The sequence below is a fragment of the Dendropsophus ebraccatus genome, chromosome 7, assembly GCF_027789765.1.
Source record: "Dendropsophus ebraccatus isolate aDenEbr1 chromosome 7, aDenEbr1.pat, whole genome shotgun sequence".
Taxonomy (NCBI): domain Eukaryota; kingdom Metazoa; phylum Chordata; class Amphibia; order Anura; family Hylidae; genus Dendropsophus; species Dendropsophus ebraccatus.
In genome coordinates, this window is record NC_091460.1 from 146709808 (window position 1) to 146735989 (window position 26182).

Below are 26182 nucleotides of genomic sequence, written 5' to 3' on the forward strand. Positions count from 1 at the left end.
ATATATCGTTCCATCTAAACGCTGATCGTTATAAAAAAAATTGTTACTTCGGAATCGTTAATCGTATGATCGGGCCAATAATCGCCTTGTCTAAACTTAGCATTATGGTGCGTTTACATAGGCAGATTTATCTGACAGATTTTGGAAGCCAAAACCAGGAATGGATTTGAAAAGAGGAGAAATATCAGTCTTTCCTTTATGACCTGTTCCCTGTTTATAGTCTGTTCCTGGCTTTGGCTTCAAAAATCTGTCAGATAAATCTGTGCGTAAACGCACCATAAGGCTATGTTCACACTGCGTATGAATCCGTCCGTAGTGCGAACAGTGAATATACGCACGTAGTTTTGAGGTTGATGCGTTCGCTTGAAAGTATACGATATACGCCCGCACAATGCAAACTACGTATGAGCTTACAGCCGGATCGTATACGGCGCTGTGAAAAATGAACAAGACCATTGTTTGAGGACGGAAATGTTGAAACTCACGGCCGTAGATTTCCATGCGCTCCCGTACGGAGAACTTATTTCAGCCAAATTGAACTTGATTTTTCGATCCAAAAGGTTCTGTGTGGTTTACGGGGCTGGGCGAAGATTTCCAAGTAAATGACCTGTTTCAGATCGCTTCGAAACAAGCTAGGGAAGCAGAACTGTACTGCGGGCGTATGTTCGCGGTTCGTACACATCCGACCGCATGTTGATTTTTCGCACGCCCGTAGTTTCAGTCGCACATGTACGGCAGCGTAGGGCCTGCGTACGGATTCGGACGCAGTGTGAACATAGCCTTAGGCAGGACAGACATAGGACATGTGAGGTCTGACCTCCCAGCATTACTACAGACCAGTGTCCAGGACATCACCACACACAGGATGGGGACTCACAGGAGCATTTCAGCTGCATTAGTAAGTGACCAATCTTACCATATCTTACCCATTTAGGGTATGTGCACACTGAGTCAATAGGACGGAAAGTCCGTAATCCGACGCTCGCGCCATAGACTGCATTCTATGCACGGGCGGATTCCTTCCTCCGCCCAAAGAATGATAGAGTTCATTCTTTGGACGGAGGAAGGAAGCCCCCCGTGCATAAAATGGAGTCTATGGCGCGAGCGTCGGATTACGCGACGGACTTTCCGTCCTATTTACTCAGTGTGCACATACCCTAACAACGGGGGGTGGATAAGTAAAGGATACACACACACACACACACACACTTAAAAGGGACAGTGCTTTTTAAAGAATTTTGGGTGACATTTTTTCCTAATTTCCCACTTTTCTATGGTATAATATCTGATACCTGATATCTTGCAGTTCTCATTCTCACCACTGGGGCTAAAACTAAGCAGAGACTTCCTGTTGTGTCTGTGGTGATAAGAGGAGACTGCTGTAAAGTGATCTGTACAGCATTGCAGTGTCACGTGACACCAGTAGACAGAGTATGTCTATTGTCATCTATGTTCATGAGTCTTGCTGTAAAGCTCTCCTCATACTGATACACGGGACGTCGTCCGCGGCGCAGCTTCACGCTCTGGCAGCTCCATGGATTACGGAGCGTGAGAATAAGGCCTTACTCCGATGTGATAGCCTTCCATGTCCAGCAGCTATTATAACCAGTATGGTAGCAGATTCCTGGGAACAGCACATCCCTTACTGGGAGATTATACAAAGCGCAGCAACATATCTTCTTCTATAACAGAGACAAGGAGCAGCGATTCCTCCATAAGCCTCTATTATCTGAACCGCATGTAAGGAAACTATATAAACATATCCCCCTACGGCCATCATGGGACCCCCTGTCCTGTCAGCTAAAGGGGTGCTCCGGATTACAGCATAGGCCCAATGTGCACTGGAGTCTAATACGTTATTATCCCGGCTACTAGAATCCACTCAGAGAAATTATGCAAAATAGAGTTAAATTTCTCAGAATTTAGTAGTCATAGAAACTGAATAAAGATAGTATTAAAATAGAATCTAATGATACCTTTACAAAAACGTTAACCCCTTCAACACTCCCCCAGCACGGCACATGAGACACTGGGGAAGATAGAAGACCGGCACGTCAGAGGATTTTATTAGGTTTCTTTTTATTTTATCAAACATTTATCAGACTTTTTCCAAATGAAAGTAAACTCCAGACTCGGCAGCAGTGACGACCGATAGATGGGGGGTGTTCTCCGACCCTCAGATGGGGGTGTTCTCCCACCAATAGATGGTGTCGTTCTCTGACCGTCAGATGGGGGTGTTCTCCCACCGATAGACGGGGGGTGTTCTCTGACCGTCAGTTGGGGGGTGTTCTCCGACAGCCATTGAACCTGTCTATTTGCTAGAATCTAACCGTCCGCAGGATAAATGCAATAAGTCCCGTAAGAAAAAAAAATCAGAGGGCCTGAGCACTTTCTGAGCAAATCTCTGGCACTTTCTGGTGTCAGCTGATTTGAAAGAAATTTTTATTTTTGTGAACTACCCCTTTAAGTATGGTGCTGTGTATGAGCAAACAATGGAGATGTCGTACCCTTTTGTTTCGCTGATCGCACAGGTCTTTGGAAGTCCAAATCCAATGGCAAAAATAGAACATAACATCTACCCACAGGTAAGGTGGAAAGTGTCTGATCCTGGGGGTTTAGCCACTGGGACCACCAATGATTATGAGAACGGAGGTCTCTTTTTTCCTGAATGGAGCGGTAACATGCATGCTCAGCTTCCTCTACATTCACAGCCATTTTCCTATAGCAAGCGAATGGAGCAGCAGCCAAGCAAGCACTCAGGAGACAAGGGACCCCCATTCTCACAATCAGCGGGGTTACAATCCCACAGGTAAGGTATTTTTATCTGGGGCTGGGGATATTACCTTTAAACAATGAATGAACAAATTCCCTGCAAGTTGCCACATGAATGGTGCCAATGGATGAGGAGTCAATAAGAACCTGGTCAGGTTTCCAGTTACAGATTTCCCATCGGAGTGCTCGCTCTTTGGTTGCAGATAGCGGTGGTTCAATCACAGACATAGATTTCCACAACAGTACCATCAATGACCATTGTGAATGTCATGAACGGCCAAATGCCTTCTTATACACTTATGGCATATCCACATCTCTAGGCCCCTGATCTGGAATAACAGGGTGCTCTGACCCTTCTTCGCCAAAACAGGCTGCAGTGCAGTGACTCTGTATATAACAAGCACAGATTGCAAAGGATAAGGGTTTCATGTAATTCTAGCTAATTTGCTGTTGAAGTCTATGGGACATCCAGTCACAAGGAATCAGCAAGAGAGCTGGCACTGTATATATCCCACCTTTATAACACCCTGTGGATATACCACACATGTATAAACCGTCAGCTGTGAGCGGCCTCTGCAAAAAGGTACAATAGGCCAGCAACGTCTTGTCCACAACAGTGCTGTGCCGTACAGACTGGGAAATGGTGCGTTGCGGGGACAGGTTCTCTAACAACAATTCTGCAGCAGAATACAGGACACTGAAAATCTTACACATACATATAATATATATATATATATATACACACACACACACTCCCCCATCATGTGCAATGGAGAAATAGCCACATACGTTAAACATGAATGGGGTATTGAAAGAAATGGTCAGGACGCCCAATCACCCCCAATATTATCTGCAAATGGGTGGAGGGAGACCCTAAAATAATTCTACACAGAGACATCCGCTACATACACAATGTGGAGCTGGACGCCTGACACAGCCGCACGTGCTACGGTGACACAGCCGCACGCGCTATGGTGACCCGCTAACTACACAAGCAAAAAGATTGAGCAAATAATCCAGAAAGGAACCCACATACATTGTTATCTCACACTGATAAATACATGCTCCATACGCTATAAGGCCATGTTCACACAACGTATTCAGTGTCAAACAACGGCTACTAAAAGTTGCATAACAGACAGAAATAACTGACACATTGGTTATTTCAACAGCTGTAGCGAACAACATTGTGTGAACAAGGGCCGTTGTTTGCATTGACTTCATGTTCACTAAAATTATGTTGTGTGAACGCAGCCTAAAAATTCAACGTGTATATGGAGTAAACTGAAAAACCAGTGAGTGTCATGTGAGGAGAGAATCCTTAGTATACTATCTTAGTATACCAGTCACCTCTCCCGGCACGTTGCTGCCGTTAGCAGTTTCCTCTGCTATTCTCTTTACCTTGCATATGGTGATACAGATGGTGCCGGACTCCTCCATGTCAGGAGCCGCAGACTGCACCATCATTACCACATAAAAGGGGCTGAAGGGAATTGGGTCAGAGAAGATGATGTATTCACTGAATGGCGGCGTTATTTCTGCTTTATACAGGATTAATGGAAAAAAGTCAAGTTAAAGAGTTTAAAGCTAAATGATCATTCATAACTGTGAAAGTGCCCATGTATCTAGTGCTCATCTATCTAGTGCCCATCTATCTCGTGCCCATGTGCACAAACAAAAGTGCAAAAACACATGTGACCCTGACATCTGCTCAGCTACAAGATACACAGTGCAATAGTAACCTGCTCAGGGCCAGGAACAATGTGGAGTCTGTAGCCGCAGCATTTGGTGGGGGGGGGGGGGGGGGGGGGAGCTCAAAAACAGCTGAATCTCCGCCGTATGTGGCGACCGTAGATACAGTAGAGCAGCGCTGTGCCCAGAAATACACACTCCTCTGTCACCCGTCTGGCCGCCCTTGTATCCCACCGGTATTACTGGACCTCCTTTCTCTGCCTCTCAGATGTCCCCGCTGTCTGTTTTATTAGGTGTGCGTTAGAAGAGGGGGAGTCTTATACAGAGAGTATATCCCAAAGTCTATAATATAAATGGAAAAAAATGGGGGTCGTCTTATACCTCGGAAAAGACAGTAAGTTAATATCATAATGGATATTTAGCTCTTCCCAGGCTCAGGAAAGAAACTTTTTGAATACTTTCGCATGTGGCATCTTGATCGGTATTTTTAGATGAAACCAGGAGCAGAACCAACAGAAACTACAATCTGAAGGATCTTTTGTCTGTGTTGAAGCCCCTCCTGGTTTATGATAAAAACACTGACCAAAGGCTCCGCAACGAGGACGGAACACTGCGTGTGTGACGCAGCAGCGGTATACACGTCCGGCTGTAGTACTGCTGGGCTCACCGTAACATTTGGGCGCTTCCTTTAGCACATTTCTGCAAGTGTTATGTTTTTTCCTTTTGCAATTCTTTCTAACCAGACTCCCTAAATAGAACAGTTTTGGATATACACTCACCGGCCACTTTATTAGGTACACCTGTCCAACTGCACGTTACCACTTAATTTCTAATCAGCCAATCACATGGCGGCAACTCAGTGCATTTAGGCATGTAGACATGGTCAAGACAATCTCCTACAGTTCAAACCGAGCATCAGTATGGGGAAGAAAGGTGATTTGAGGCCTTTGAACGTGGCATGGTTGTTGGTGCCAGAAGGGCTGGTCTGAGTATTTCAGAAACTGCTGATCTACTGGGATTTTCACACACAACCATCTCTAGGGTTTACAGAGAATGGTCCGAAAAAGAAAAAACATCCAGTGAGCGGCAGTTCTGTGGGCGGAAATGCCTTGTTGATGCCAGAGGTCAGAGGAGAATGGGCAGACTGGTTCCAGCTGATAGAAAGGCAACAGTGACTCAAATAGCCAACCGTTACACCCAAGGTAGGCAGAAGAGCATCTCTGATCGCACAGTACGGCCAACTTTGAGGCAGATGGGCTACAGCAGCAGAAGACCACACCGGGTGCCACTCCGCTCAGCTAAGAACAGGAAACTAAGGCTACAATTTGCACAAGCTCATCGAAATTGGACAGTAGAAGATTGGAAAAACGTTGCCTGGTCTGATAAGTCTCGATTTCTGCTGCGACATTCGGATGGTAGGGTCAGAATTTGGCGTCAACAACATGAAAGCATGGATCCATCCTGCCTTGTATCAATGGTTCAGGCTGGTGGTGGTGGTGTCATGGTGTGGGGAATATTTTCTTGGCACTCTTTGGGCCCCTTGGTACCAATTGAGCATGGTTGCAACGCCACAGCCTACCTGAGTATTGTTGCTGACCATGTCCATCCCTTTATGACCACAATGGACCCAACATCTGATGGCTACTTTCAGCAGGATAATGCGCCATGTCATAAAGCTAGAATCATCTCAGACTGGTTTCTTGAACATGACAATGAGGTCACTGTACTCCAATGGCCTCCACAGTCACCAGATCTCAATCCAATAGAGCATCTTTGGGATGTGGTGGAACGGGAGATTGGCATCATGGATGTGCAGCCGACAAATCTGCGGCAACTGTGTGATGTCATCATGTCAATATGGACCAAAATCTCTGAGGAAGCTTCCAGCACCTTGTTGTATCTATGCCACCAAGAACTGAGGCAATTCTGAAGGCAAAAGGGGGTCCAACCCGTTACTAGCATGGTGTACCTAATAAAGTGGCCGGTGAGTGTAGGTCCCCACTACACTATTCTACATCCCCCTCATTCATCACAGTAGATGCCGCACATCAGACCGGACAGGCTGGACTCCAGTCCTAGGTTCCAGATCATTACTGGATTGCTCATGTGATACAGAAACAGAACTGGACTTAAAGGGGTTATCCAGCACTACAAAAACATGGCCACTTTCCCCCTACTGTTGTCTCCAGCTTGGGTGGGGTTTTGAAACTCAGTTCCATTGAAGTAAATGGAGCTTAATTGCAAACTGCACCTAAACTGGAGACAACAGCAGGGGGAAAAGTGGCCATGTTTTTGTAGTGCAGGATAACCCCTTTAATCAGATGGCCCAACACGGGGTTATGCTATGCTGTGCAGTGCCATAGTTATCATATAGGACAACAGGTGGCAGATGTAAGGCATGCAGCCCTTGCGCAATTGGATTACATTTGCCTTCGATGTTTCTGTTTATACAAAAAAAAAAAAATTATTTAAGGGGTATTCTGCCCAAGAGCTAAAACAATGAAATGCTCCCAACCCCAGCTGTTTTTACTCACAAAGTCCCCCAGAGTACTTAGAGCCATCTTTCGACTTTCTAGCTGCTGCCATTCCAGAGTTGTGCAGCCACAGAACGGACGGGGAAGGAGCCGGCCTGTCATCTGTGTGCTTGAGGGGGGTGCGTTTGCAGCAGGGAGGGAGCCGGTGCTGTTATCTGTCATCTCAGTGAAAAGAGGGGAGGACATGTGATCCCGGACTCGGAAAAGGGGGGGCCATGAGAAAGAAGTAAGTCAGAATGGACTCTATTTAGCTCATTTTGTGCATGTAGAGGGGGTGAGTCTTGAATGTGCTATGGAGCAGCAAAACATCTACTGTGCCCCAATATCCTAAATGTAGAGGTGACCCTCACACTACTCTATGCATGTCCTCTCCAGAGACTACGGGTTCTCCATTTTTCTATCTATAATATATAATAATCCTGATATCTTGCAGTTCTCATTATCACCACTGGGGATAAAACTAAGCTGAGACTTCCTGCTGTGCCTGTGGTAATAAGAGGAGGCTGCTGTAAAGTGAGCTGCATTGCAGCGTCACATGACACCAGTAAAGAGAGGAGACAATAGCAGCATTACATGTTTCTAGACCGGACTGGTCTCTTCATCAGATGCTAGATGAAGAGACCAGTCCGGTTTAGAAACGTGTAATGCTTAGCTTTTTATATACTTTATTATTTTAATAAAGTATTTTTTATATACTTTATCCTTGGTAGTAGCTACACCTGTTAATCCTGATGGAATTGGGAGAGGAGGACTGTGACTTCTTCAGGGGGGGGGGGGGGGGAGGCTCTTAGGTGATCTACACATTAGTCTCTTTGGGTTTGTGGTCTGATCACAGCACAGATCATTGTGGTTTTTTTTCTTATATGGAAATTATTAAGCACATCTGCAATGTAACATGGAAATTCAGGTTCGGGTACGGTAAATCTAAGAAGCAGAAGTGTGGGCTGCAGAGCGCGGGGTCCTGAAACTAGTGAGCTGCGGAAACTCCCCATTCAGCAGCCTATGTATCAGGTCTGAGGTGGAGCCGGACACCAGTGCAGTCACTGAGATATACCAGTATTTCCAGTCATCAGACCTGTAAAGCCGCCGCTTTGTGAGTCACTAACAAATGCACTGGGAACTTTAATTTTGCCTCTTTTTTTGGGTGGAGGTGACTGTCTGCACAGAACAATCCTGCACATCCAGGTGATAAATTATTAAGAGCGGATCCTGTAACTCTAGAGGAAGCCTGAGGCAGGCCGGACCGCGCTCCCTGTGTGTTACCGGCCCTGTAACTGATCTCGGCCTCACACAGACGATGCTTCTTCTAAGGCCTAAAATGCGGCCCGGATACAAGTCGCCCAGCCAAGCTTCACAAAGTGATACTTCCCCATCCACAGCTCTTATTTCACTCTAGAAAAACAAGTCGGACAACATCAGGCTCGGCCTGCAAATAAAAGCACACGAGGGTCGGTAACACTCACTCCCACAACGTCCTCAGCATAGCGGCTGCAAGGTTCTCTCTGTGTGCAATATCACACCCAAAATGTGCAGGACGCAACCTGCAATATCACACCTACAATGTGCAGGACACAACGTGCAGGATACAGTGTGCAATATCACACCAATGTGCAGGATACAGTGTGCAATATCACACCAATGTGCAGGATACAGTGTGCAATATCACACCAATGTGCAGGATACAGTGTGCAATATCACACCAATGTGCAGGATACAGTGTGCAATATCACACCAATGTGCAGGATACAGTGTGCAATATCACACCAATGTGCAGGATACAGTGTGCAATATCACACCAATGTGCAGGATACAGTGTGCAATATCACACCAATGTGCAGGATACAGTGTGCAATATCACACCAATGTGCAGGATACAGTGTGCAATATCACACCCAAAATGTGCAGGACACAACGTGCAATATCACACCTACAACATACAGTATGCAATGTATGGATATGCAGTCTGCAACACTGGACGTCAGTAAGAAAGTTATTATATTTTTTCCATATCCTCCTGTATGGAGTATATAGAATACACATGTGTACAAGATGCCATCTCATTCATGTAAAACAGCAGGAGTGCGGCCTAACACACCGCATGTATCCTGAGGCTAAGAGGAACTCTGGTAATCTCACAAGTGTCCCCCTATGTAGAGCAAATGTTACTATGTGTACTTAAAAGTTATTAAAACAACCTCTGTATCGAAGATCTGTTTATCATCAATGACTGTTTAAAGGGGTAGATTAAAAAAAAAAACACTTAAACTGGTGCTATTAAGTGCCAGAGATCTGTAATTTACTTCTATATATAAAAAAAAAAAATTATTTCTAGTCCCCCTAGTACTTATCAGCTGCTGTATGTCCTGCGGGAAGTGGTGTATTCTCTCCAGGCTGACACAGAGCTCTCGGATCTGCAGAGAGCACTGTGTCAGACTGAGAAGAATACACCACTTCCTGCCGGACATACAGCAGCTGATAAGTACTGGAAGACTGGAGATTTTTCAATAGAAGTAAATTATAAATCTCTTGCACTTTCTGGCACCAGTTGATTTTAAAGATTTTTTATTTTTTTTTGCAGAACTACCCCTTTAATTATAATAATGAGTTAGGAGATCCAGTGCGGGATCGGTGTGTAATACAGTCTTTACAGAACAGTTCTCACAACAATGGAGCTTATCACTGAATGACAGCAAGCAGAGATCTTGAACACAGCACAAAGAGGCTTACACAGTTATTGTACTTATCTACTATCAACTGGATAGAGGACAAATGTCAGATTGCAGGGGATCCAAGCAGTGATGGCGGTGAGTCATGCATACCTGCTGCTGCTCCATTCATTGTCTATGGGAGTGTCAGAGGCAACCACACAAGGCAATGAATGGAGGGATAACACACATGCTCGGCTCCCTGCTTCATTTAAGACAAAGGCTCCGGGATCCCCCACCATCTGAGGGAGCCCCCTGCCTGCAGTACCTACTGACACCACATCTGAGGGAGCCCCCTGCCTGCAGTACCTACTGACATCACATCTGAGGGAGCCCCCTGCCTGCAGTACCTACTGACATCACATCTGAGGGAGCCCCCGGCCTGCAGTACCTACTGACACCACATCTGTGGGAGCCCCCTGCCTGCAGTACCTACTCACACCACATCTGTGGGAGCCCCCTGCCTGCAGTACCTACTCACACCACATCTGAGGGAGCCCCCTGCCTGCAGTACCTACTCACACCACATCTGAGGGAGCCCCCTGCCTGCAGTACCTACTGACATCACATCTGAGGGAGCCCCCTGCCTGCAGTACCTACTGACATCACATCTGAGGGAGCCCCCTGCCTGCAGTACCTACTGACATCACATCTGAGGGAGCCCCCTGCCTGCAGTACCTACTGACATCACATCTGAGGGAGCCCCCTGCCTGCAGTACCTACTCACATCACATATAAAGGAGCCCCCTGCCTGCAGTACCTACTGACATCACATCTGAGGGAGCCCCCTGCCTGCAGTACCTACTCACATCACATATAAAGGAGCCCCCTGCCTGCAGTACCTACTGACACCACATCTGAGGGAGCCCCCTGCCTGCAGTACCTACTCACACCACATCTGAGGGAGCCCCCTGCCTGCAGTACCTACTCACACCACATCTGAGGGAGCCCCCTGCCTGCAGTACCTACTCACACCACATCTGAGGGAGCCCCCTGCCTGCAGTACCTACTCACACCACATCTAAGGGAGCCCCCTGCCTGCAGTACCTACTCACACCACATCTAAGGGGCGGAATGGTCAATCTCAGGCCATTACAGATGACACCACCTATGGATGGCAGAGAAGGGGTGACTGTACATTGTGTGGTGGACAGACAATATGGAGTCTCAAACTATTGATGGGCGACCCCACTGGACCTTCACTCGCACAAATCTGAAAGAATCACCGTCAGACCAGGTAACATTACATCCATTATAGGTAACATGTCACATACCATGCTGCTTCGCCCCCCCCCCCCCCCCCCCAATAAGATGAATACTGGGGAGAAGCAAACTGAACAGTCACAAATTATTACACATGAAAGACACAGACGGACACATCCATTCTATTCACAAGATTACCACTAGAGATGAGTGTATTCACAGTACAAACCAAGTGGATCGCTTTGTTAGATCAGCAATCTGCGTATCAGCAGGCTGCCTATGATGTCCATGCCGCTCCGTGCTGCTCCACCCCAGGTGGCTGGAAAAGCTGGATGCTATACTGGTAGAAGTTTTCCAGGACTGGATCCAGCCCTTACAGGCACCTGGGGTGGAGCGGGGTGGGGCTGCATGGACTTCATAGGCAGCCGGCTAATAAGCAGATTGCTGAGCTAACAAAGCGATTCACTTCATTTGTACTGTAAATTTGCCCAATTCCTGATGTCCTGAACTACTCAGAACTAGACTAGATGGAGCAGGTGGTCTTTTCCTATGTTTCTAACTAAATATTCACCATACACAAAGAAACACTGCTAACACTGCCAGATCCCTGTGATACAGAGGGGTCAGCCATACTGAGAGAGTCACACATAGTGATGTTGAGGGTCACTGTGGGGGCAAGCAATAGCACGCACACACACACACAGCCTGCTGCAGCCATAGCATACATACACAGCCTGCTGCAACCATAGTACACACACAACCTGCTGCAGCCATAGCACACACACACACACACACACACACACACACACATAGCCTGCTGCAGCCATAGCACACACACACAGCCTGCTGCAGCCATAGCACACACACACAGCCTGCTGCAGCCATAGCACACACACACAGCCTGCGGCAGCCATAGCACACACACACAGCCTGCGGCAGCCATAGCACACACACACAGCCTGCGGCAGCCATAGCACACACACACAGCCTGCGGCAGCCATAGCACACACACACAGCCTGCGGCAGCCATAGAGCACACATACACACAGCCTGCTGCAGCCATAGAGCACACATAAATACACACACACACACACACACACACACACACAGCCTGCTGCAGCCATAGAGCACACACACAGCCTGCTGCAGCCATAGCATACACACAGCTTGCTGCAGCCATAGAGCACACACACAGCCTGCTGCAGCCATAGCATACACACATACACACAGCCTGCTGCAGCCACAGAGCACACATACACACAGCCTGCTGCAGCCACAGAGCACACATACACACAGCCTGCTGCAGCCACAGAGCACACATACACACAGCCTGCTGCAGCCATAGCAAACACACAGCCTGCTGCAGCCATAGAGCACACACAAATACACACACACACAGCCTGCTGCAGCCATAGAGCACACATACACACAGCCTGCTGCAGCCATAGAGCACACATACACACAGCCTGCTGCAGCCATAGAGCACACATACACACAGCCTGCTGCAGCCATAGAGCACACATACACACAGCCTGCTGCAGCCATAGAGCACACATACACACAGCCTGCTGCAGCCATAGAGCACACATACACACAGCCTGCTGCAGCCATAGCACACACACACACAGCCTGCTGCAGCCACAGAGCACACATACACACAGCCTGCTGCAGCCATAGCACACACACACACACAGCCTGCTGCAGCCACAGAGCACACATACACACAGCCTGCTGCAGCCACAGAGCACACATACACACAGCCTGCTGCAGCCATAGCAAACACACAGCCTGCTGCAGCCATAGAGCACACATAAATACACACACACACACAGCCTGCTGCAGCCATAGAGCACACATACACACAGCCTGCTGCAGCCATAGAGCACACACACAGTCTGCTGCAGCCATAGAGCACACATACACACAGCCTGCTGCAGCCATAGAGCACACACACAGTCTGCTGCAGCCATAGAGCACACATACACACAGCCTGCTGCAGCCACAGAGCACACATACACACAGCCTGCTGCAGCCATAGAGCACACATACACACAGCCTGCTGCAGCCATAGAGCACACATACACACAGCCTGCTGCAGCCATAGAGCACACATACACACAGCCTGCTGCAGCCATAGAGCACACATACACACAGCCTGCTGCAGCCATAGAGCACACATACACACAGCCTGCTGCAGCCATAGAGCACACATACACACAGCCTGCTGCAGCCATAGAGCACACATACACACAGCCTGCTGCAGCCATAGCAAACACACAGCCTGCTGCAGCCATAGAGCACACACAAATACACACACACAGCCTGCTGCAGCCATAGAGCACACACATACACAGCCTGCTGCAGCCATAGCACACACACACAGCTTGCTGCAGCCATAGCGCACACCACACACAGCCTGCTGCAGCCATAGAGCACACACACACACACAGCCTGCTGCAGCCATAGCACACACACACAGCCTGCTGCAGCCATAGAGCACACATACACACAGCCTGCTGCAGCCATAGCAAACACACAGCCTGCTGCAGCCATAGAGCACACATAAATACACACACACACACAGCCTGCTGCAGCCATAGAGCACACATACACACAGCCTGCTGCAGCCATAGAGCACACACACAGTCTGCTGCAGCCATAGAGCACACATACACACAGCCTGCTGCAGCCATAGAGCACACACACAGTCTGCTGCAGCCATAGAGCACACATACACACAGCCTGCTGCAGCCATAGAGCACACATACACACAGCCTGCTGCAGCCATAGAGCACACATACACACAGCCTGCTGCAGCCATAGAGCACACATACACACAGCCTGCTGCAGCCATAGAGCACACATACACACAGCCTGCTGCAGCCATAGAGCACACATACACACAGCCTGCTGCAGCCATAGAGCACACATACACACAGCCTGCTGCAGCCATAGAGCACACATACACACAGCCTGCTGCAGCCATAGAGCACACATACACACAGCCTGCTGCAGCCATAGCAAACACACAGCCTGCTGCAGCCATAGAGCACACACAAATACACACACACAGCCTGCTGCAGCCATAGAGCACACACATACACAGCCTGCTGCAGCCATAGCACACACACACAGCTTGCTGCAGCCATAGCGCACACCACACACAGCCTGCTGCAGCCATAGAGCACACACACACACACAGCCTGCTGCAGCCATAGCACACACACACAGCCTGCTGCAGCCATAGAGCACACATACACACAGCCTGCTGCAGCCATAGAGCACACATACACACAGCCTGCTGCAGCCATAGAGCACACATACACACAGCCTGCTGCAGCCATAGCGCACACCACACACACACACAGTCTGCTGCGGCCATAGCCCACATACACACAGCTACAGAACACTGAAGAAAAAACACACATTCTCCTCCCAGAGAGAAAACACCACACTGAGGACAGAGGTTACAGCTACACTACTTATGTCTTCTCCTCCTCCTCCTCCTCTATATTACACAGGATATCTCCATATTACACTGCTGCTCATATACAGTCATCCAGCATCCAGGGAGAGACCAGCACAGATCTTCCCCCACACAATGGACTCTTCCAGCTCAGAAACAAACTGCCAAATAGTGACCGACAACTTTTCCCCGGCCACCCTTATGTAATAGGGCCAGTGTCCTATTAGAATGTTGCTTATAAAATATATTGATGAGCAAAACTTAATTCATATCAAAACTCAATTCAAATTTTTTTTAAAGACTTTTTCAAAGCTGGAGTCGGTAGATTTTTTTTCCAACTCCGACTCCACAGTCCTGCATGAATGCACATAGTACTTATAAGCCATCTACACCATAATACCCACATTGCTTCCTATAGTAGGAGAACACAACTGTGCTGCCCAAAAAACCAACCTTACACACACACACACAGATTTATCTGACAGATTATTGAAGCCAAAGCCAGGAAGAGACTATAAACAGAACAGGTCATAAAAATGAAGGACTAAGATTTTTCCTCTTTTCAAATCCATTCCTGGCTTTGGCTTCAAAAATCTGTCCTATATCTGTGTGTGTAAATCACCATCAGCTCTGTGTCTTTCATGTGTAAATGCTGCTAGTAAGCTCAGCGGTAACCTATATCGTGGACCTATGATATGCTAGTAAATTATTTCCTGCTAAATAAAAGGTTAGTGTCCATAAGAACTACCATGTATAAACACAAATGTATAATGTCTGGTCTATTTCTCTCTATGGGTGCACCATGCTATGTACCAGAATACGTAGATTTAAAGGGGCTATCCAGCGCTACAAAAACATGGCCACTTTTCCCCCTACTGTTGTCTCCAGTTCAGGTGTGGAATAGAACTATAGAACTGAGTTTCAAAACCCCACCCAAACTGGAGACAACAGTAGGGGGAAAGTGGCCATGTTTTTGTAGCGCTGGATAACCCCTTTAAACATTTTTAGAGCTCGATTCTGAGAGTTCCAAGTTCCGGTCCATATCGCATCGTTCGTGCACGGTCGGTAATTGTGATACGTGTGAGTGGCCGCTAAGTGTCCTGCCTTGAACAAACCACCCAGGTCTGTTTTGTGATGTTCAACAGACTCTCCGATTGGGGTTCCCAACACTGTAAAAGTGTGAACCTAGCTTAAATCTTTCCTAAGGCTGCCTTCACACATACCGAATCCGCAGCAGATTTCATGCAGCAAATTCGCCGCAAAATCCACTGTGGATCCATTGCCAGTTATTTTCTATTGACATCCTGCTGCGAGTATGTAAGTTAACCCCCCGCCGGCCGGTACGTACATTACCTGCTCCGCACTGTGGCTTGCTTCGAGGGTTCCCGGCTGGACGTCCCGCTCAGCCAATCAGTGCCTAGTCCCGCCGCAGCCACTGATTGGCTGAGTGGGATGTCCAGCCAGGAACCCCCGAAGCAAGGCGGAGCAGGTAATGTATGTACCACTTGGCGGGGGGTTAAGGGGCTGTCACTTCCAGTACATACTCGCAGCAGGAAAATGACAGGCAAGGTATCCTCAGCGGATTTTGCATAAAATCTGCTGCACATCCTATGTGTGTATATTTACCCTAAAAAAGTAAAGAAGTGCAATGCATTAAAGTGCTGATACCTGTAGCCCTGAGCAAAGCTGTGAGGCCCAGATAATTCCATACGTCTGTAATGCTTGGGGGGTAGACTGAGAATATCACCCACCATGAAACAGGACTCCTCTAGTATAGGGCTGCTGACATCAAATGTGATATTCTGGAATATTTCTCCCATTCTATTGCTGGTTACAAGAGAAGAGCAACTTGAGTATGCTGGAGGTCGATCCTACTGGTGGATGAAGTAGTAAGGGTCCTATTATATATAACAATCGCAATCAACAACACACAAACAATTTTTCGATCGTTGTCTGCAGTTACACATAACGATTATCGTTTAAATTTAAACGCTATACCAATTTTCTGCAGGATAATAGTCAGGTGCAATAGCTCCAGGGCTGCCTGGGAAACAGAGCTATATTTATGTTTTTTCAGGACTCCCTCGGGCTGCATCTAACTTCTTCGGCCACCAGTGTTCACATATGGAATGATCGGTCTCCAGTTCGAGTTGTGCTCCAGTGATTCAGACTGCAGCGTCCCTACCCCAATAATAATAAGAAATAATGGTCTTCCTTTAGGCCAGATTCACATACCCATGACATACGGTCCATAAGCTGGCTGTATATACGAGGAGTGAACTCTATAGTACTCCCTGCATCTTATAATACAGTGAGCTCTGGAACAGTCACATACTACGCTATGGAGGTGACGGAACCTAGGGACCTGTCTATACACTTCTCAGTCCTCGCTTTAAAATTATAAAGTTGTTCTTCCGGTGGATAATTATACACTACACATCAGCACGTTGTCTTTTGCTACAGGAGAAATACCAGACCAGGTTGGCTGTTCACCAACCCTCTACAATGGTGGTGTCAAACCTGCTGCAAAACTACAAATCCCATCATGCCTGGAAAGCCAAGTTAAGGCCTTATACACATAGTGGGCGCATACACACGGCGGACGGGAGGAGGCGCATGCACGCGGCGGACGGGAGGAGGCGCATGCACGCGGCGGACGGGAGGAGGCGCATGCACGCGGCGGACGGGAGGAGGCGGCGGACAGGAGGTACTCCGTTAGCGGCCGTTTTTGCCTCGTCCAATCAGCAGTGTATAAAATAACTGACATTGTCTGCGCAGATGTCAGAATAATGATCATGACAATTATTTTCAGATGTCTTTAGCAAACACCGGACGTTATTTTTTAAGTTGGTCACACACAGTTATTCCTTTTTCACCGTCCTTTCACCGTTTTTACTATTAAATTCAATGGACTTTTCAATTAAAGACAAAGGGCGATCAGTCCACCTGACCTAGAATAATGGACCGACAGCCGTTATTACACTGACCGGCGGCCAAACAGCAAAATGACAGACATCATAAACGGAGAGGAAAAAACGTCATGGGAACATCGCCAAATGCTGCTTATTCATTAAACAAAACAAAAACAAAAAAAACAGTAAAGGGGTACTCCGGGCCAGCTGTATAAGCCATATCTAGCCGGGGAGGGGGTGGAAATAGAAGGCTCCGGTGACTTACCTCCCCGGTTCAGGCGCCGCCTCCTGGATCGCGCCGCCCCGTTCTCCCATCCCGCGACCGATTTCTGGACTGAGCTGCGGCTTGAGACGTGACGTCTCAAGGCAGCTCAGCCATTCCACAGCCGAGGCGGGGCCGAAGTACCCCTTTAAACTGCAGATGCATTTGCTGCAGCCTAAAAAAGGGCTGAAAATACAACAGACCAACAGACCATTATGGGAAATAAACAGCCAAGAGGAGGCAACACGGCAACATTGTCACAGCAAAGTGCACCTATGTGGCACCAACAAAGTATGGACACAACCAATCTGCTGTTGCGCAACTTTACTAAAGTTGCTATTTGTTTCCTACAAAGCAGAACAATCACCAGCTCCTGCATGAGGCCGATGGCTGCAAAGGGATACGTGGCTTGTGACCTGTCAACCAAAAACCCACCATATTTTTTGCGCTGTCACATCATAGTCGGGCCTTGTTGCAACACAACACCATTCCCTGACATTCCATGTGACAATGAGATGTCGCACAGTCACTATTAAGCCCTTTAATGTTACGCCCATAACAATTACAGCAGTAAAATTCACTTGTGTGTTAACAAGCAGCTATTTCCGATTTCCAGTGGGAGGAAACCCCCGCCCTCTATGACACGGCTTCAGCCCGGCGCCATTCTATCCTGATAGTACATTCACGTTAAGTAACCACTAGAAAGATAAGTGCCGCAAAGCTGTCGCGTGTAAATACACCCCAACACACAATCTGTATCACCTTAAAACTGTGGCGAAGATTTATCGAAGTGGGGCAGTTGCCCATAGCAACCGAGCAGATTGCTTCTGCAGGTTCTAGTTTAGTGACGGCCCACTCAACCAATCACTGGATGCGGTGGGATGGTGCACTGATTGGATAAGAAAGCAGGAGGGTGCCGGGGGAACGTGGACAGGTAAGCAGGAGGGTGCCGAGGGAGGGTGGACAGGTAAGCAGGAGGGTGCCGGGGGAGGGTGGACAGGTAAGCAGGAGGGTGCCGAGGGAAAGTGGACAGGTAAGCAGGAGGGTGCCGGGGGAGGGTGGACAGGTAAGCAGGAGGGTGCCGGGGGAGGGTGGACAGGTAAGCAGGAGGGTGCCGGGGGAGGGTGGACAGGTAAGCAGGAGGATGCCGGGGAAGGGTGGACAGGTAAGCAGGAGGGTGCCGGGGGAGGGTGGACAGGTAAGCAGGAGGGTGCCGGGGGAGGGTGGACAGGTAAGCAGGAGGGTGCCGGGGGAGGGTGGACAGGTAAGCAGGAGGGTGCCGGGGGAGGGTGGACAGGTAAGCAGGAGGGTGCCGGGGGAGGGTGGACAGGTAAGCAGGAGGGTGCCGGGGGAGGGTGGACAGGTAAGCAGGAGGGTGCCGGGGGAGGGTGGACAGGTAAGCAGGAGGGTGCCGGGGGAGGGTGGACAGGTAAGCAGGAGGGTGCCGGGGGAGGGTGGACAGGTAAGCAAGAGGGTGCCGGGGGAGGGTGGACAGGTAAGCAGGAGGGTGCCGGGGGAGGGTGGACAGGTAAGCAGGAGGGTGCCGGGGGAGGGTGGACAGGTAAGCAGGAGGGTGCCGGGGGAGGGTGGACAGGTAAGCAGGAGGGTGCCGGGGGAGGGTGGACAGGTAAGCAGGAGGGTGCCGGGGGAGGGTGGACAGGTAAGCAGGAGGGTGCCGGGGGAGGGTGGACAGGTAAGCAGGAGGGTGCCGGGGGAGGGTGGACAGGTAAGCAGGAGGGTGCCGGGGGAGGGTGGACAGGTAAGCAGGAGGGTGCCGGGGGAGGGTGGACAGGTAAGCAGGAGGGTGCCGGGGGAGGGTGGACAGGTAAGCAGGAGGGTGCCGGGGGAGGGTGGACAGGTAAGCAGGAGGGTGCCGGGGGAGGGTGGACAGGTAAGCAGGAGGGTGCCGGGGGAGGGTGGACAGGTAAGCAGGAGGGTGCCGGGGGAGGGTGGACAGGTAAGCAGGAGGGTGCCGGGGGAGGGTGGACAGGTAAGCAGGAGGGTGCCGGGGGAGGGTGGACAGGTAAGCAGGAGGGTGCCGGGGGAGGGTGGACAGGTAAGCAGGAGGGTGCCGGGGGAGGGTGGACAGGTAAGCAGGAGGGCGCCAGTGGAACGTGGACAGGTAAGCAGGAGGGCGCCAGGGGAACGTGGACAGGTAAGCAGGAGGGCGCCAGGGGAACGTGGACAGGTAAGCAGGAGGGCGCCAGGGGAGGGTGGACAGGTAAGCAGGGGGGAGCCGGGGGAACGTAGACAGGTAAGCATAATGATTTAGTCAGTATTTGGTCCTAATTTTGGCATTTTCAGCGGAAACCAGGTGTGGTCTTAAAACAGAAAAAAAAAACGCAAATTTTTTTTAACTACAATTTTGTCTGTGTCTGTTGGATTCCTGGTTTTTGGTAAAATAAAAAATAAATGGTGAATGTAAATCCTACCTTATAGCGTGAACATACTGTGAGTGATACTACTAAGCTGATCACTGTTACAGAGAAGATGGAAAGAAACAATGTAGAGGCAAAGCTGAACGTTAAAGGGGTACTCCAGCGAAAATCTTTCTTTCAAATGAACTGGTGTCAGAAAGTTATAAAGATTTGTAATCTACTTCTATTAAAAAATCTCAAGTCTTCCCATACTTATCAGCTGCTGTATGTCCTGCAGGAAATGTTGTTTTCTTTTCAGTCTGACACAGTGCTCTCTGCTTCCATCGAGACATGCTTGTTGGCCGAGACAGGAACTGTCCAGAGGAGGAGAGGTTTTCTATGAATCCTAATAGAAAACCTCTTGACAGTTCTTGTCTCGTCCAGAGGTGGCAGCAGAGAGCACTGTGTCAGACTGAAAAAAACAACATTTCCTACAGGACATTTAGCAGCTAATAAGTATAGGAAGACTTGAGATTTTTTAATAGAAGTAAATTACAAATCTATATAACTTTCTGACACCAGTTGATTTGAAAGAAAAATATTTTCACTGGAGTACCCCTTTAACAATGCAGAGACTGCAGGACGACTCCTGGGCCAAGTGGTAGCAGCTAGAGAGGTCGTGACATAGGAGGGTGCTGCCCACACAACGCAGAAGAGCAAACTTCCTGACTGACATGACACTGCAAACACATGTGGTCGGCCCGGATAACCGTACGAATCCTTCCTGCAAGAAGCTGCCGCTCACTTAGGTCACTTCCACACGGCAGATTAGAGAAGGGAATGGAGGATGCTACCAGGTCCTTCCACCAAACCCTGCAGGACCTATAACACACTCATATGCAGCTAGGCAGAGGGCAGGGTGACATGTAGCTGACCGGTCTTCTGCAGCTTCCGTCTGCTGGTCGCTAACTGAATAAACAGCTGGCTGCTGTATGAGAAAGTCAGCACTAGTTACCAAAACTTTAAAACCTTGAACAACAAAAGTTTATTTAAAAAAAAAAAAAAGCATGCTCGCCCCCTTCCTAATCCCCTGCAGCATCCCTTCTGACATATCCTGGGTCCCACATCAGTCTCCATTTACCAATAGGCTGCTGACACATGATGGCTGCCTGTGACCCCCGGAGCTCAGTACACAGAAACCAGTGAGGGAACCAAGAAGAGAGGTGCAGAGACATGACTGCTGCCTGTGACCCCTGGAGCTCAGTACACAGAAACCAGTGAGGGAACCAAGAAGAGAGGTGCAGAGACATGACTGCTGCCTGTGACCCCTGGAGCTCAGTACACAGAAACCAGTGAGGGAACCAAGAAGAGAGGTGCAGAGACATGACTGCTGCCTGTGACCCCTGGAGCTCAGTACACAGAGAGCGGTGAGGGAACCAAGAAGAGAGGTGCAGAGACATGACTGCTACCTGTGACCCCCGGAGCTCAGTACACAGAGAGCGGTGAGGGAACCAAGAAGAGAGGTGCAGAGACATGACTGCTACCTGTGACCCCTGGAGCTCAGTACACAGAGAGCGGTGAGGGAACCAAGAAGAGAGGTGCAGAGACATGACTGCTACCTGTGACCCCCGGAGCTCAGTACACAGAAACCAGTGAGGGAACCAAGAAGAGAGGTGCAGAGACATGACTGCTGCCTGTGACCCCTGGAGCTCAGTACACAGAAACCGGTGAGGGAACCAAGAAGAGAGGTGCAGAGACATGACTGCTGCCTGTGACCCCCGGAGCTCAGTACACAGAAACCAGTGAGGGAACCAAGAAGAGAGGTGCAGAGACATGACTGCTACCTGTGACCCCCGGAGCTCAGTACACAGAGAGCGGTGAGGGAACCAAGAAGAGAGGTGCAGAGACATGACTGCTACCTGTGACCCCCGGAGCTCAGTACACAGAGAGCGGTGAGGGAACCAAGAAGAGAGGTGCAGAGACATGACTGCTACCTGTGACCCCCGGAGCTCAGTACACAGAGAGCGGTGAGGGAACCAAGAAGAGAGGTGCAGAGACATGACTGCTACCTGTGACCCCCGGAGCTCAGTACACAGAGAGCGGTGAGGGAACCAAGAAGAGAGGTGCAGAGACATGACTGCTACCTGTGACCCCCGGAGCTCAGTACACAGAGAGCGGTGAGGGAACCAAGAAGAGAGGTGCAGAGACATGACTGCTACCTGTGACCCCCGGAGCTCAGTACACAGAGAGCGGTGAGGGAACCAAGAAGAGAGGTGCAGAGACATGACTGCTACCTGTGACCCCCGGAGCTCAGTACACAGAGAGCGGTGAGGGAACCAAGAAGAGAGGTGCAGAGACATGACTGCTACCTGTGACCCCCGGAGCTCAGTACACAGAGACCAGTGAGGGAACCAAGAATAAAGATGATCAAACAGCGCTAATGTTCTGGTTCGTACGCACTCGAACCAACGGTATTTGACTCCCGCGGTCTTCCCGTTTGGTGGAGAAGGTGGAGACAGCCCGAGTGCCACCTGGAAAACAGGAATACAGCCGGGGCCATAGGTTGCATTCCTGTTTTCCAGGCGGGACTTGGGCCGTCTCCTCCTTCCCCACGGAACAGGAAGACTGCGGGAGTCAAATACCGATGGTTCGAGTTCGTACGCTCCAGAACAATAGCTCTGTACGATCACCTCTAACCAAGAAGAGAGGTGCGGGGAGGGGGGGGGGGGGGGGGGGGGGGACACAGAAATTACAAGCTGCTGTCACATCTGCACCGTACGTCCTTTTCCATTGAGAAATATTGTGTAACACGTGGACACGATTAGTTAAATCTCCTCCCCGGAAATACCACTGTGGATTTTACTTGTACAAAACCTGACAACTGCAATGTGTGAACCGACCCTGACAACGGCCGGCTCGCTGCACATGGTGTCATTGATATCAGCCGGTAGTACAATGTGAGCATGGGAAGGGCCGTCTGCTGTGCGTGCACCTGCTGATTCCAGTGCTAGCAAACCCTCAGGCAATGTGCAATGGAGGCCGACAACAGCGCTCCACCTGATGCCCCGGCCTCCCCAGTGCACAGAAGAGCTGCTGTCTAATACAGAGGTGTCATGGTAGGGTGTAAAGGGCCATACTGATCACTAAGATGCCCCAATTATTACCCTATGGGTCTTATTGCCCATTTGCTGAGCTTTCTTCTAATGTTTATATTGTAAAAGTTTAATAAAATAAGAAATGGGAAAAAAAATAAAATAAAAAATGGTTCTTTTCATAGAGTAAGAGGAGTCACACACAGCGGCACCAGAGAAGCACATGTCAGGCCCCGTCCACAGCAGTACTGTAGACGGCAGATCCATTGACAGACAGACCCCTGCGCTCTTATAAAGGGGGTCACTTGGTTCCTCTGAGTTGGGTATCCTGTCCTTATTTTACAATTGCTGAGAACAGAGCCTCCCTAACTGATTTACTATAGAAGTCAACGGAACTCCCTGCAACATCCTAATACGCAGAATGCTACACAGGTCAGCATCTCTGCTTGCTGGCAGTGAAAGGAAACATTGTTTTTATTCAGAGTCTAAAAAGTTACAATGTATCATGTGAGCAGTCTGCTGCGGCTAACCATGTAATGTGTATAGGGGTCCCTGCCCTTACGGATGTCCCGGAAGTGCTGGATTACACTTTTCTTAGGGAACGTGGGAGACAGAGGCTTAAAGGGGTATTCCCATCTCAATATTTATGGAATATCTACAGGATGCGCCATAAGTGTCTGATAGATTACACAACTTCCATAGTGATTAAAGGTACAGTAGCTGTAGAGCTCCGCTTGCAGATCCATGTGGCCACAGCAGCCATATAACTCCTACTGAATAACATACTAATATACGTAACCCGCTGGACTCCATACTGTTACCACGGCCACTTTGCCAACAAGCATGGAACAGGCACGAGTTTAGCTTTACAGGTGCCCTATAATGGGGAGCTGTGTAACCAGTGGGGTGCCAGGGGCCACGCCAGCCACATAAGCTGGGAATTACACTAGTAGCAGGGTGCGTGGAGCGGCGCTGTTTATGTAACTACCCATAAAGGTGATACATAGTGTAAAGTCAATCTCATATGTATGAGGGTGCGAGGCCAGAGAGATGTCAGCTGGAAGTACATAGGGCTGACAGTATCTACTACAGAGATGGGGAACCTGCAGCTCTCCAGCTGATGCAAAGCTTTGGCCATCCAGGCATGATGGGAGTTGTAGTTATGCAACAGCTGGGGGGCCGAAGGTTCCCCAACCCTGATCTAATGTGTATGTCCGGCTTCTGCCAAGTTCACCTTTGTGTTATGGCAACAAAAGCCGCCCCGCTCTGCCGGATCCTCTGTGTGACAGCTGCCATCAGCGCTAGACTGCCCCGACTTATTATAACGCCATCCAGGCTGGGAGTGTGTGTGTGTGTGTGTGTGTGTGACGTCCAGGACCCCCGGCTGGGAGTGTGTGTGTGTGTGTGTGTGTGTGTGTGACACCGGGGACCGCCGGCTGGGAGTGTGTGTGTGTGTGTGTGTGTGTGCGCAACGTCCGGGACCCCCGGCTGGGAGTGTGTGTGTGTGTGTGTGACACCGGGGACCCCCGGCTGGGAGTGTGTGTGTGTGTGTGTGACACCGGGGACCCCCGGCTGGGAGTGTGTGTGTGTGTGTGTGTGTGTGACGCCCGGGACCCCCAGCAGGGAGCAGGAATATATGTAATGTCAGAGACCCCCAGCAGGGAGCAGGAATATATGTCATGTCAGAGACCCCCAGCAGGGAGCAGGATGGGTCAGGACAGGTTTCCATGCACTGACAGCAAGCAGAGGCGCTGACACCATGGACCCCCAGGATTACACCCCCTTCCAATAACCCAGCCGCTCAGCATCACTAAGGAGTAGTAGTCACCGGCATCAGCAGCAATAAGAGGCAGAGTCCTTCCAGTAAGTTGTGGAAAGTTCCATCAGCTGAGTGATCCCCATGGCCCCATCACAGCGCCCCCATCAGGACACCCCAGCACTGCACGGCACCATCACCCAGCTTTCCAGAGAGCAGATAGGACTGAGGACACAGAGCGCAGGAGCGGACAGGTAGAGGCTGCGGTACCGCCTGGTCTGTACACGGACTGGTCACACTCACCAGGTTGTACACGGTCTCCACCAGGTCCCTGGTTGTCACCTCCCCGACCTCCAGGAGCCCGCTCAGCACGGCGAACTTCATGCGGATGCCCCTGATCGGCACCCCGGGGCCTAGCGGCTTGGCTGCTCCGGGCTCGGGGCCCTCGGCTCTCCGCTCGTCACCTGTTGTCTGCACCTGTCTCTCGTGGCTGGCCATGGCGGAGTGCGGGGACACACAGGGCCGCCGTGCCGCGCTCTCAGCCGGGGAGCTGTCCGTGGGTGCGGGCCCCTGTGCGGGCAGCCGGGGCGCAGCTCCTCACCGGCACCGGCACTACAACCCCGGGAAGTCGTCCTCCTGTCAGGTGCGCCGGGATCTCCCCCTCCTCTCACTCACTACAGCGTCCTAGGAAGTGGCCGCTCGTCCCCTCCTGCTCCGCCATGCTATTGGCGTCTGTCACCGCTTCCCGGCTCGCTATTGGCTGCCATCCGCGGCTCTCTGTCAGGGCTGCGCTCTCATTGGCCCACCTTCTTCATTCAGCTCTCTGATTGGTCGGGGCTGCCGCCTGCTAGTCCCCTCCTGCCCGCAGGTAAGAGACAGCGCGCCATGGCATCACAAGGGCAGGGCGAGCCGGTGAGCTTCACCTCACACGTGGTGTGCCGGTGCCCCCTGTGCTGGGCGGAGCCTCCGGTGTCCCGGTGCTGTATAGTGCTGCATGGATCCTGCACTTCGGGACTGTTCCTTCTCTATCTGTGATCAGACACATAGGACAAGTAACACTAGTGTCCCGGTGTCACGTTACCGGACAGATACCTCACAGTCTGCACGGTCTCTAGAAGTCCCCGGTATAGCAGCACATTGTATAACTTTATATTACACTGAATCACTATGGGGCCTCATGTATCACATCTGTTCCCATAGCAACCAGTCAGTCCTTGGCATCCCAGTCATTTATATAAGACCCCTGAGATACATCTGCCCCATGTTATATGTCCCTGGGATAGATCGGCAAGGCCGCCCTTAGTTACCAGGAAGGATACTACCTACTATATGGAGGTACAAGGGACCTAACTACTATGTGGTGGCACAGAGGGGCCTAATACTATATGGAGATACAAGGGACCTAACTACTATGTGGTGGCACAGAGGGGC

General features: G+C 50.0%; 1 protein-coding gene across 2 annotated transcripts in view; it reads right to left on the minus strand.

Moving 5' to 3' along the window:
- Positions 1 to 25470, minus strand: part of LRBA (LPS responsive beige-like anchor protein) — a 384885-nt gene extending 359415 nt beyond the window's left edge. For both annotated transcript variants that reach the window (XM_069978673.1, XM_069978674.1), the window contains exon 1: positions 25055 to 25470. In XM_069978673.1, coding sequence (XP_069834774.1) covers positions 25055 to 25249 — 195 coding nt within the window. In that variant the 5' untranslated portion in view covers positions 25250 to 25470. The remainder of the gene's footprint in view (positions 1 to 25054) is intronic.
- Between the last annotated feature and the right edge of the window lie 712 nt (positions 25471 to 26182).